At 52.3% G+C, this 11,418-nt stretch overlaps 1 protein-coding gene across 1 annotated transcript; it reads left to right on the top strand.

The window, feature by feature from the left end:
* Nucleotides 1-8,318: 8,318 nt before the first annotated feature.
* On the top strand, nt 8,319-10,276 carry NKX2-8 (NK2 homeobox 8). The gene is made up of 2 exons (XM_046941923.1): nt 8,319-9,051; nt 9,424-10,276. The coding sequence occupies exons 1-2, from the start codon at nt 8,319-8,321 to the stop codon at nt 9,966-9,968; spliced, it is 1,278 nt and encodes a 425-aa protein (XP_046797879.1). The 3' UTR covers nt 9,969-10,276.
* Nucleotides 10,277-11,418: the final 1,142 nt, after the last annotated feature.

Raw genomic sequence — 11,418 nt, 5'->3', positions numbered from 1 at the left:
TGTTTTAAAATTAATCATTTGCTGTTCTTCCTGTCAGCATGCTTAAGCACCACAGTACGAGGGAGAAAGTCTCAGAGCTGTGGTTTTATACACCCAATACCCACGACCTGAGGCAGGAAGAAGGGATATTCCCAAGCTTAACTTTGGAAATATTGTAACTCTGGGAATTTCAGGGAGAACTTTCAGCACCAAAGAAGCCTTTCTGACTAACAGAACTGACCAATAGGTCTTCAAAGCAGTTATTATTTGTCCTACCAAAAGCTGAGGGATTATCACAGACAAGTTGTCAGGGAAATTGCTAACAAGTATGTTAATATAGGGTGGTTGTCAGCGTACAACAAAACAGCAAAGAAGTTATAAAATGCTTCAGCATAGTTTAAGGCTCTGTGCCTGAAGCTGACTAACCTACAGAAAACCAATACCCAGCCTTCCTTTGAGATTAGCCTGAAAAGGAGAGCAGAGATGGGAGGGCCGGCAGCCATTTATTCACTATTAGTTATTGTGTGCTCCTCTTGCCTCCTGGCTTTCTGTCCTCCCATTTCCACTGACCCTGTGTGTTTAGGAGTTGTTTGATGCATGAGCCAGCTTCTCCTCTGAGGAGACCGGTGCGGATTTGTCTGTTGCTGCAGAATCAGAGGCAGTCAGAGCTGCTCCTGCCCACAGCAACTTCCAGGGCAGAGCCTGACTCCAATCGTCACACAAGTACACTTAAGGCAAATAAATAAATAAATAAATAAATAAATAATCCAAAACACCCAAACCCAACAACTAACCCACACCAAACTGTGTGAGAGATCACTCTCTCTTCTGGGATCACTCTGGGAACTTCAGCTGTGGCATTTTGGAAGTTGCTGCGTAATATTATGTCACTGTGTTTGCAATGTATTAAAATCCCCAGATACCCCAAGACATTTTCTTCCGAGGCATTCTTGCAGCAGCCACTTCCACTGTATTCATAACTTCTCTGCCTTAGGGACTGAGGCTATTTAAATAGCTTTAGTGAACACAAGCACAGCGCGCACAGAGGTCCAGAACTCAGCACAGACTCTTGCAGTAACACGGATCAGGCAGTGAATCCATTATGAAATACATCTCCTGAGTGCTCATTTAGAGGCTTTGACAACAATTTATACGATTAGTGCACTGTATGGCTATTCACCCGTTACATCATTACAACCACAGAAGTTGTATGATACACTTCAATAAAATCTCACATTATTTTACATTGTGGAAATAGACGTGGGGTGAGCTGAGCCAGAATTGTATTTCAGATCTCTTCTGCTCCCTTCTGCCCCACACTCTGTCAGACCATGCAGCTAACTTGTTAGTGCCGGACTTTCATAATTACTGCACAAGAGAGCCTTCGAGAAAATAACCCAGGGAGACGTTTGTATTCTCACCACATCTAGCAAAGGTGCAGCTTGTTCAAATGAAATAAATTGCTTGACCGAAACTGTACTGCAGTGCTCACCAAGGCTTAACTTTAAGAACCTTTAGATTATGAATGCATAGTGACAGCAGAATCAGACCCAAGGATTTTACTGAGCAGCCTGAGCACAAGCTTAAAATGAAGCATACCTGAAAACTTACTTCTGGCTATTGTTTCATAATCAGATATTCCAGTCTAGGATTGTCTGGGGATCTTTGCATGCTTTACTGTTCAGTTTAGTGACTAACAGCATTTAAGGAACTGCAACGGGACTGAGAAATTACCACATATCCTCATGGCTTCTTAACACAAGATCTGATGGCATAGAGTATGTTCAGACATGCTTTGAGAAAATGACTGCAAATAAGCTTTCAAATGGAAACTGTCACAAGAGAAAAATGAGGGCAAAAGAGGTAAAACATGAGTTTGAGAAGGGAAGAAAAACAGAAGAGAGCTGTGGGGACAGATGCTGAAACAGAAAGGAAAATAAATCATCTACTGTGAACTTTAAGGTCTATTATGGAAAATAATGAGCATCAAAAGTGTGTGTATGCACTTTCATGTACAAAGTAGCTCAAGTTGGATGTGTGTCATGAGCTGAATCTTAGTCTGAGAAAATTTTGTATACAGAAATAAACCTCAGCTCCTTGCTGCACAAACCTGAAAGAATTCTCTTCAGTACATGTATCCGTAGGGAGAAAAAAAAGCAGCTCAATATCAAGTCAGGGCAAAGCTGAGAAATTCAAATGCAGATTTCAAACCACATTTGTAAATGGGGACATTTGGTCTGGCCCGCATGCAGTCAAACACAAAATCCAGTTTCTAGTGTTACAAACTGGAAGAGCCTCCTCAGTAAACTCCCACCCACCAAGAGAACAGAATGGGGGCTGCTGGCACAGACAGTCCTTCTGTGGCACCCAGAGGAAAAAAAAAAGAAAGGCAGCCTCAAACAAATTCTATCAATAGACAGGAGTCTCAAAACCAATTATGATTGCAGGAGTTTGGAGAAACACAATGACTCGAGAGAAAGCCTGAGTTATTGGCTGACTGAGGGAAGGAAGGCAAACATTTGGCTTGGCAGCAGGCTGGTGGCGGTCAGCACATGTGAGGGGCAGCCAGCCAGCAGGTACCAGCCAAAGCACTGCTGCCTCTGGGCGACCTGGCAAGGCATAGAGGAAGGAAATCATACCCTATGAAAGTGACAAAAAGACCTTTTCCGAGTTTATAATTCTGGCTGCTAATTTTATTGTCGTAGAGGTCTTGTATCGGAATTTAATAGCATTTAACAAATGGAGAATACTTATTAGAATGTATTTATTACTTTAAAATGTAATGAATAAATATCAGTCCAGGCCAAAGAGTCATCCACTGAAGAACAATATATACTTCTGCAGGCTGTTCAAAGCACAAAATGCCTCCATGCGTTTGTGAAGGTCTGTCAAAGACAAAGGTCTGGTGAGCAGGATGGCTTCCCTGGGAGACACTCCTGTCCTCTGCTGTAGTTCCTCAGCAACTCTTTAAAGATCCAGGAGGGTTTTTGATCCAGACTTGCAGAGGGCTTTAGGAACTTCATCCCCGTGGAAGAAAAGGAGTAATTGGGTGCCTAAGCACGCAGAGTGCTTGGGGCAAAGTCACAGCCTCTGCTGTAGACCTGTCCCTTTCAAGGCCGTTGATACTCTGCATTCCAGAGGTGATGCCTTCACCATAAGGATGAGCATCTTGCCCTGCGGAAAGGGCCCTGTGTGCTCCAGACGTGGTAGTGGGCACGGGACCTGGGAGCAAGTGCTTCACCCTACAGCTGGAGCCTGCCCCTGCCTCTGCCCCTGCCCCAGCAGCGGGATAAAAATGGAGAGGAATGGCATCAATGGGACCGCTGCAGTTGTGCCACCCAGGTAACCTCAGGGGGCATTCCCTGCTTGCCCAAGGGCAGTGTGCTGTCCGGAGAGCAAAATCCCTGTTCCCTCAACCTCTCCCAAGATCCGAGGTCCAGGCACCCCAAGAAGAGGGAAGCCAGGGCAAGTGGCAGCCCCACTCCACTTCCTCGCAGTGTGAGGACGCACCACCTGGGCACGGCACAAACTCATCCCAATCCAAGGGAGGGCAGGGAGAGCTTGTCCCTAGCTGCTTTACTTGTGGTCTATTTGCAAAATAATTCCTCCGGGCTGATCACAGGGAGCAAATGAAAAGCTCTGTCCGCTGCTGCGGGTAATCCCGGTTCGGAGGAGTAATGCCTCTTGTTTAAATGCAGAACAGAAAATTGAGGGCTTCAGAGAAAGTGTAAGCCTTGGATAACATGTTTTTAATGTATTGGATTTAATAATTATTATCTATTTTCAATTAATAAGCACTGTAAAACCAAATGGATACTGATAGCAGAGCGAGGAATGATTTAGGTGGAGTAGAAGGTAGCGCACCAGAGAATGAGAGGCTTCAAAGTAACCATTAAATGGGGTTTTTCGTTGAGTTCATTGTATTTAGGTTGGGGAATGGTAATGAAGAGAAGAAATGACGAAGCTGGGGAAAATAAAATAAAATAAAATAATAAAATAAAATAAAATAAAATAAAATATTTTTTTAAATAGTGAAAAAATCTGTAGATTTCTAGGAAGTATTAGAAAGCGGAAAATCCTATGACCAAAAGTAAATGATATTGTTCTTCTGAGGAAGAGAGACAAATATAATATGGAGAGAAATAGAAACCAGTCCTTCCTGTAGAGAATATCACACTCCTTCCACAATATTGCCCTGATCATAAAATATACTGTGAATAATATAGACTACAAAGCAAAAAGACAAGAGTTTACAGTGAGATTCGAAGTGAAAGCTGTTCAGTTGTTGAGAGGGAAAGATGTCTGCAGGCACTTACAAAAGAAAACTTCAAAGCTATGTAAATTTTCACTGTTGGAAAATGAAGTAAAGGATTTTATGGAGAGGCGGAATATCGCCTGTTTTAATTTCGCATTTAAAATTCTAAAGCTTCCACTGAATTCTAGGAGTTCAGGTTTTCCTATCAGTATGCCCCAAAGTGGCGAGTTTTGAATCCTCGCATATACACGTTGCACGCAGATAGAAATATTAAAATCCAGAATCCTAGAGAAAGAAAACTCTAGGCCAAGGTTTCATTTGTCAAGTGCTGCGGTATTTGTCAAGTCGCTCACTTTCCATGCCTCATTTCCCAGCCGTCAGCGGCCCGTGGCTGTGAGACCGCCGAGCTGCGCTGCCCCGGCAGCTCCCGCGGCTGAAGCGCACTCAGCCCGCAGCACAGCCTGGGCGCCTCCCAGCCTCCTCCCCTGGGTGCTGGTGCTGCCCCGCAGCCGTCTGCTAAGCGCTATGGAGTGCTCCTCCGTAAAGCTGCGACAGCATCCACCAGAGCCAGAATGTCGCTTTTATTGGCGTAAAAACGTATATATATATATTTCCTTCTCTTCTCTTTGCTCGCACTTGAGCATCCCCCTGTTTTGTTGTCTCAGGTGTTTATAGCCCGGCTTGCCGAGCCGGGGTGCCGGGGGGAGCGGAGCCGGGCAGGAGCGCGGCAGAGCCCCGAAGGGAGAGGGGAAGGTCCGGGCGAGCCCCGGGATATCCCCAAAAGGGCCGGGCCACGTCTCGGGCTGGAGAACGCTGCTGTTCCTGCCCTGTTTCTCTTGAGCCTCAACTAAACACGCTTGGCTGCGGGGAGGGACGGAAAGCGCGCTGTGAATAACGTGGTAACAAACAAATATTACTGGTTTCGAATCTTTTTTTCTTTCCTTTATCGTCTAAGAAAAGTGGGCATTAGTTAAGAGGCACAGTGTCGCTGGGAAATTAGAAAGGACGGGCACACGCAGCGCTCCCTCCGCGGGCCCACGCGTGAGGTGCGCAGCCGGCGCTGCCCATCCCGGCCCCATCGTCTGTCAAAAGCCGCGGCCCCCGGGGGTCCCCAGGGCCAGAGCGTCCCTCGAGGGGGTGAAAAGTGAACCGGCAGAGCCCGCAACGGGGCTGGGCAGCCAGGGTTGGAAAGTACGGAGTCGGTCCCAAGCAAAACAAGGCATGAAACATTTCAGGTTATTGCGTTCTCCCTTTGAAGGGAACTATTTCCCGCAGATAACAATGCGTAGGTATATTTAGATAGCTCGGCTCGTCCAGGGAGAATGTGTCTTGCGCTATTTGAGAAAAACTCTAAGAGTAAGTGCAAATATTTGACGCTGAAGAGCTCTTAAGGCTTGAAGAGTACCATTTACTTATTTCTACACATCAGTGTGGGCTTAGGATGTTAAATAGATTAAAAGGCTAAGAGAGGTCACTGAAGTAGACTCTCTTTCTCTCATCCCCACTTTTTTTCCTTGCAGAGTTTTTGCACTTTCTTTGGAGAGTCCTTAGCAAACTCCTCGTAAGAGCCACCGCGGTACTGTACAGCTCTGCGGCCCCGAGCCCCCGGCCCGCCCCTCCCCTGCCGCCCCCCCGGCACCCAGCTCCGAGCACAGGCACTCAGCGAGTGTTTGCCCGCGGGGTCAAGTTATTAATAAGCACGTTGCGGCCTCCTTTGCTTTCGGGGCGGTCGGAAGCGGGCGGCAGAGCGCTGCCCGCAGGTAAACGCGGCTCTGCCGGGCGGGGCGATAGGAGCGAACCCCCCCGGGGCGACGCGGGAGCGACGCGGGGAGTGACACACCGGGAGCCGGGCCCGGGGGCGACAGCGGTGCGGGAAGAGCCGCTCGGCGGAGCGCGGCCACGTCGCTTCTATTTAATCTTATTTAAAAAGACATAACTAATAAATTTGTATGGACGGGGCTGCCGGAGACGTAAAGCAGAGTCGATAGTGGTTCAATCCCATTGAACCCTATTGAAAACCATGACAACAAGGAACAAGCTCCGATTTATCCCGGAGAGTTAAAGCACATTGTGGGAAGGCGTCAATCACCTATTATTCCAGATCTGAACAAATGCAAAATCTTGACTGGAACAAATGCTTCCAACAGGTCCGGGACATAGGGCTACATTTCCCCTTTGTTCACGGCCTAGCAGTTGGCATGTATTTGTGCTCCCCTCGCTCCGACCACCCAGGACGGCTGGGAGGCAGCGCTCGGAGCGAGGAAGATAACTACTGTCACCCGCACGCTTGATAGGTGGCTGCGGCAATCACGGCCTGGGAATGGTTTATATGGAGCCTGGCCAGTCCCGGGGAAATATGCGGGAAGGTGGCCAAATGGAGACCGGTGCCCTGTTCATCTCCGCCACAAATCTCCGAGATATAAATCTCGCCCATCGCCGCCGTTATCGCCCGGCTCCCATTTCCCGTGGAGCGGAGCTGCTTCGCGAAGCGCCGCACGGAGCCAGGCGGGGAGGGGCTGCAGGCGGCAGAGGGGCGAAGCTGGGGATGGATAAATATAATCTGAGCACAATGGGTTAGAGATGTCTGTTTGGACAGGGAGATCTGAACCAACAAAGCGGCCGGCTAGAGCCATTTCTCCATGTGCCTCTGGATTGCTCTTTCGAGGCACAGGGTTTCACGCAATTTACTCGACGGGGCCACACTGCGCGCACTTAGTGCGGCGTTCAAGAGCGACAGAGCTCAGATGTCCCCTCTCCTCCCGGGTTTCTTCCCCTAGCTGCGCATCCCGCACGAAGCCGAAGCGGGTCGCGGCTGTCGGTCCCCCTGTCCCCGCCCTGCGGCTAAAAAGCGAGCCATGCCCTGCTCGGCCTTTGAGCGGCTGGCGGGGCTTGGTGGCTTTGTGTCGGTTTGTGAGTCTCACCGAAGCCGGGCAAAGCCAGACCGCAGCTCCGCAATGAGGCTGCGGGGGGAGATGGAGGTTCCGCCACTAAGCGACGGCCGCTGCCCCCGATCCGGACAAGCGCTGGGGCTCCCCGCAGGTGAAGCAGAGCTAGGAGGGATGTGGATAAACAAACAAAGGCGCGGCCGCGTCTGAGCTTTCCCCCTTCTCTCCCGTCTGGAGTCACTGCAGCCCCTTACACACGTCGCCCTTGGGTTATCACAGAGTAAAACGACGTTAATAAAATCTGCCCTACTCCTCCTCCCTATGAAGCGAGAGTGTCGAGCTGCCCCTGTGTGCCCAGCCACGCTCGCCCCGTCGCTGTTCCCGAGAAAAAAAGGTGCGCCTTACAGCCACACCGTGCCCAGGAGACGTAGCACACGGTCCCCAGAACGTACGCACGCAGCAGCCTTTTCCGCGGAGGTGTGAAAGCCCCGGGAGGGGCTGAGGGTCGGAACGCTGCCACTGGCAAGGAGAGAGAGCGACGAACGGCCCGGGAAAATAAAACAAATAGCGGGTGAAATTCCTGCCAGGTTTAAAGAGAGGGAAAGGAAGGAGGGGGGGGGGTGGGGGGGGATAAAGAAGGAGAAGCTGGGAGGGGGCTCTCGGCAGGCTCTGCGGATGTCCTGGGAGGATTCACTTTGTCTGGGGATAGAAGGGACGCTGGTGGCTTTGGTGGCGGGTGGAGGGGGGTGGTTGTTGGTCATCCACATGCCACCCAAGATGTTATTCACTGCTAACAATTACCATTATCTGTCCCCACTTTTGGCTAATCAGACAGAATATGTAATGATGAAGCCTGTTTCCTGCTGTCTTTGGGAGGTAACGGGTTATTCTCCCATGGGGGTGGCGGGAGGGGGGTTACACCTACTCCCATTAGGGCTTTAGCACTTGACTAATTCAGGTACTTAGCATCCCATAGACAGGGACGGTTTGAAAGCGGGCAGTGTTTGCAGTGGGGAGGACTGTTTATATAAACAGGACACCTCTGTAAACGACACTAATATTTGGGGTTGGGTGGCGATGGAAGGGCTCCTCTCGAGCCGGGAGATTCCCCTGTAACTACGCAGTCCTTTCCTCGAGGCTTTAAGGGAGGGGGTTTGGGACTTCGAGAAGATATTTTTGGGGAGTGTGCACACCCTACCATGGCCACATCTGGCAGGATCAGTTTTACAGTGAGGAGCATTTTGGATTTACCAGAGCAGGATGCGCATAGCATGAAGCAAGCTTCTGACCACCACCACCATCACTCGGCTGAGAACTACAGCGGCTCTCCGTATCGTGGCTGGATAGAGACGGACAGAAATCACTATCCCTGTGAGTATACCACGGACAGGAGCTCGCCATCTCCTTGCAGCTACCGTGTGTTTGTTCCCCGTTCTTCTGGGGAAGATGCGAAGAAGCGAACCGCCAGCGCGTGTAGCCTGCAGCGCCGGGGGGATCCAGGCTGGGAATTTTATAGGATATTATTGAACTACAACAACGAAGCAGCAGGAGGATCCCAGCCACGAGCTTATGAGAGAAAAGATTATTTTTTCCCCCTCGGTCTGAGCAGGGCTATGGCGGAAAGCTTAGCCTCGGGCTGCGTCCTCCCGTCTCTCCGCAGTTACCATTTAATTTCGCTTCTCGGATTCCTTCCTCCCGTTTCAGTGCTGCAGGGATCCGCCTGTTTGTACTGGAGGGGTTCGGGTCCCCCCGCGGCGCGGAAGGCAGCACGCACGCAGTGCCTTTCCTTCCAGGCTGCCATGCAGCGCTGCGGCCGCAGCCGTGGATGCCCACGCGCTTCCCACCGCGGCGAGCAGCCTTCGCTCAGCCCGGCGCTGCGGCACGTCTGCCTTATCCCAGAGCGCGCGGCAGATATACCGCTTTTAAATAGAGGTGAGGGGGCGAGTCTCTGCTTCGGGCGGAAGCAGGAACCCCGACAGGATAAACTCCGCGTTAAGGTAACCGTGGCTGGAGGAAAGTGCGCTCACTTGGCAGCCCGGTGTTAGCCCCGCGCCGCTGCTGGCACCCGCACAGCGTCGCGGGAGGCGAGGAAGGGCTGCCTGCGGGGACGTGCCGCGAGGCCGGGGCTTTCCGTCCCGTCGCTGCGGCTCTCCTTAGTCGGGTTGGGCCTGGCACCCTCTTTGAGCGCCAGGATGACGCGTTCCGGTAAACCCCCGCGCTCTCCCCGCAGGAGGCGACGCGCCCGGCCACCGCGGCCCGTATTCTGCCCGGCCGCCCCTCTCTCTAACCCCTCGCTGTCCCCAGCTTCCGACGAGAGCGGCCCGGAGCTGAGCCTGCCCGACTCCACGCAGAGGTCGCTCCCAGCCCGCGGCTCGGAGGCCGAGAAGAAGAAGAAGAGGCGGGTGCTGTTCTCCAAGGCTCAAACGCTGGAGCTAGAGCGCCGGTTCCGGCAGCAGCGGTACCTCTCGGCGCCGGAGCGGGAGCAGCTGGCCCGCCTGCTCAGCCTCACCCCCACGCAGGTGAAGATCTGGTTCCAAAACCACCGCTACAAGATGAAACGGGCGCGGAGCGAGGGCCCCGGCAGCCCTCCTCCTCCGCGCCCGCCCGCTCTGCTGCGCCGGGTGGTGATGCCGGTGCCGGTGCTACTGAGGGACGGGGAGCCGTGCCGGGGCTTCCCCACCAGCCCCTCGCCAGCCGCCGCCCGCCCCAAGCTGGGCTGCGCGCTGGCGGGCTGCAGCGCCCAGGCCGCCCTCGCCGTGCAGGGCTACCCGGCCTGCCCGCCCACCCTCGGCGTCTGCCCCGCGTACCAGCACTTAGCGCATCCCGCCGTCGTCTCCTGGAGCTGGTGACGGCGGCGCCTCGCCCTCCGGGCAGGACTCATCTCAAGGGCTCGGGCCCGGCCCCGGGCTCGCAGAAGGCTCCCGGACGGGGCGGGCAGGGCACGGAGCCGCGGGCACGGAGCGCAGCTGCAGGGGCAATCCGTCCCCAGGGCACGGAACCGGGTACAGCTCTGCTTCGGTGATAGCTCCTCTCCTCCTGGCTCTGTCGGAGAGGTTTCCTATTAAAATAATAATAATAATAATAAAAATCTAGCGACCTAGTTTACTTGAAAATAGCTTCTTCTTCCAGTGACTAATAAAATGATTTTGGGAAAATATTTTTTTTCTCGGATAAGAAGTGTATTTTTGACCACTAGGGCTTTCACTTGGATTACCTCCCGCTCTTAAATACCTCTCTCGAGCTCGCCAGAGGACCTTTGCACCCGAGTTCCTCTGTCTTACCCACGCGCGCCACGGTAAACAGCGAATAGAGCTTGCCAGAGGGTGCTGGGTGCCCGTGGCTGCGGGTTCCGCATCCTTCGCTTGGGCCGAGGGCTGCGGTGCGGGATTCCCATCGGCTCAGCTCTGTTCGACGGCTCCGGCACCGCGGCGGTACGCTCAGCGCTGGGCTTTCCCGAGCCGCTAAGGGAGGAGCCGGCACTGTGCGGACTTGCCCTCTAGCTGTTCCAAAGGTACGGTGGGGAAGGGTGGCTGAGAGAGCAGTGAAGTCTGTTAACGGTTGGAGAAATACGTCTTGCAGCGCTTTGTCGAACTATTGGTTTTATTAATCGAAGGGAAATAATCATTTGACTGCTAGCTGTAAATACGGAAAACACTTTAAAAAATAGAGAGAAAACAAGTTTGAATTGTTGGCTGTCTCCAGCCCTTCGACGGGAGACGCCATCAAGAACCTAGAAGGAATATTTAGGGGTGAGGACCTGCGGGGACTGATGTTTGCCGAGGAAAGGTCGTCGAGCTAAAGCAGAGGGGCACTCAGGAGCTGCGTTGTTTTTGCTGTTTGTTTGGTTTTGTTTTTGTTTTTAGCGTGTTTTCCCGAGAGGGAATTCCTCGGACCAGATGTGCCCCGGGACGTGAGGCCGCAGCCAGGCCCCGCACCGCATCCCGCCCGCACATCACCACCGCGCCTGGGCAGGGACAGGTGCCGAAGGGATGCGGGAAGGGCCGGGCGTGCGGATGCGCGGGGAGAACACGGAGGAATACAGACTATGTGTCACCTGTCTTTCTGTTGTTATTCCCAGCCCTCTCGCCCCCCCGCTCACTTTATTTTTCCTCCTGCCATCCGAAATTCTTTTTTTCTTTCCCTCCCTTCCCTTTTATTTTTATTTATTTATTTATTTTTATTTTTTGTCTCAGCTGCTGGCCACCTTGTCTCCCATATGGATGGGGTTATCTTAGAAGAATCTCCCAGAGAATCGCTCCTTAAACCTCCTTTTGTCTTGGGAGTTGAAAAGAGCATTGT

The sequence above is a fragment of the Gallus gallus genome, chromosome 5 (genome assembly GCF_016699485.2).
Source record: "Gallus gallus isolate bGalGal1 chromosome 5, bGalGal1.mat.broiler.GRCg7b, whole genome shotgun sequence".
Lineage (NCBI taxonomy): Eukaryota > Metazoa > Chordata > Aves > Galliformes > Phasianidae > Gallus > Gallus gallus.
The sequence above is the reverse complement of the archived record's forward strand: the minus strand, read 5'-3'. Positions and strand labels throughout refer to the sequence as shown.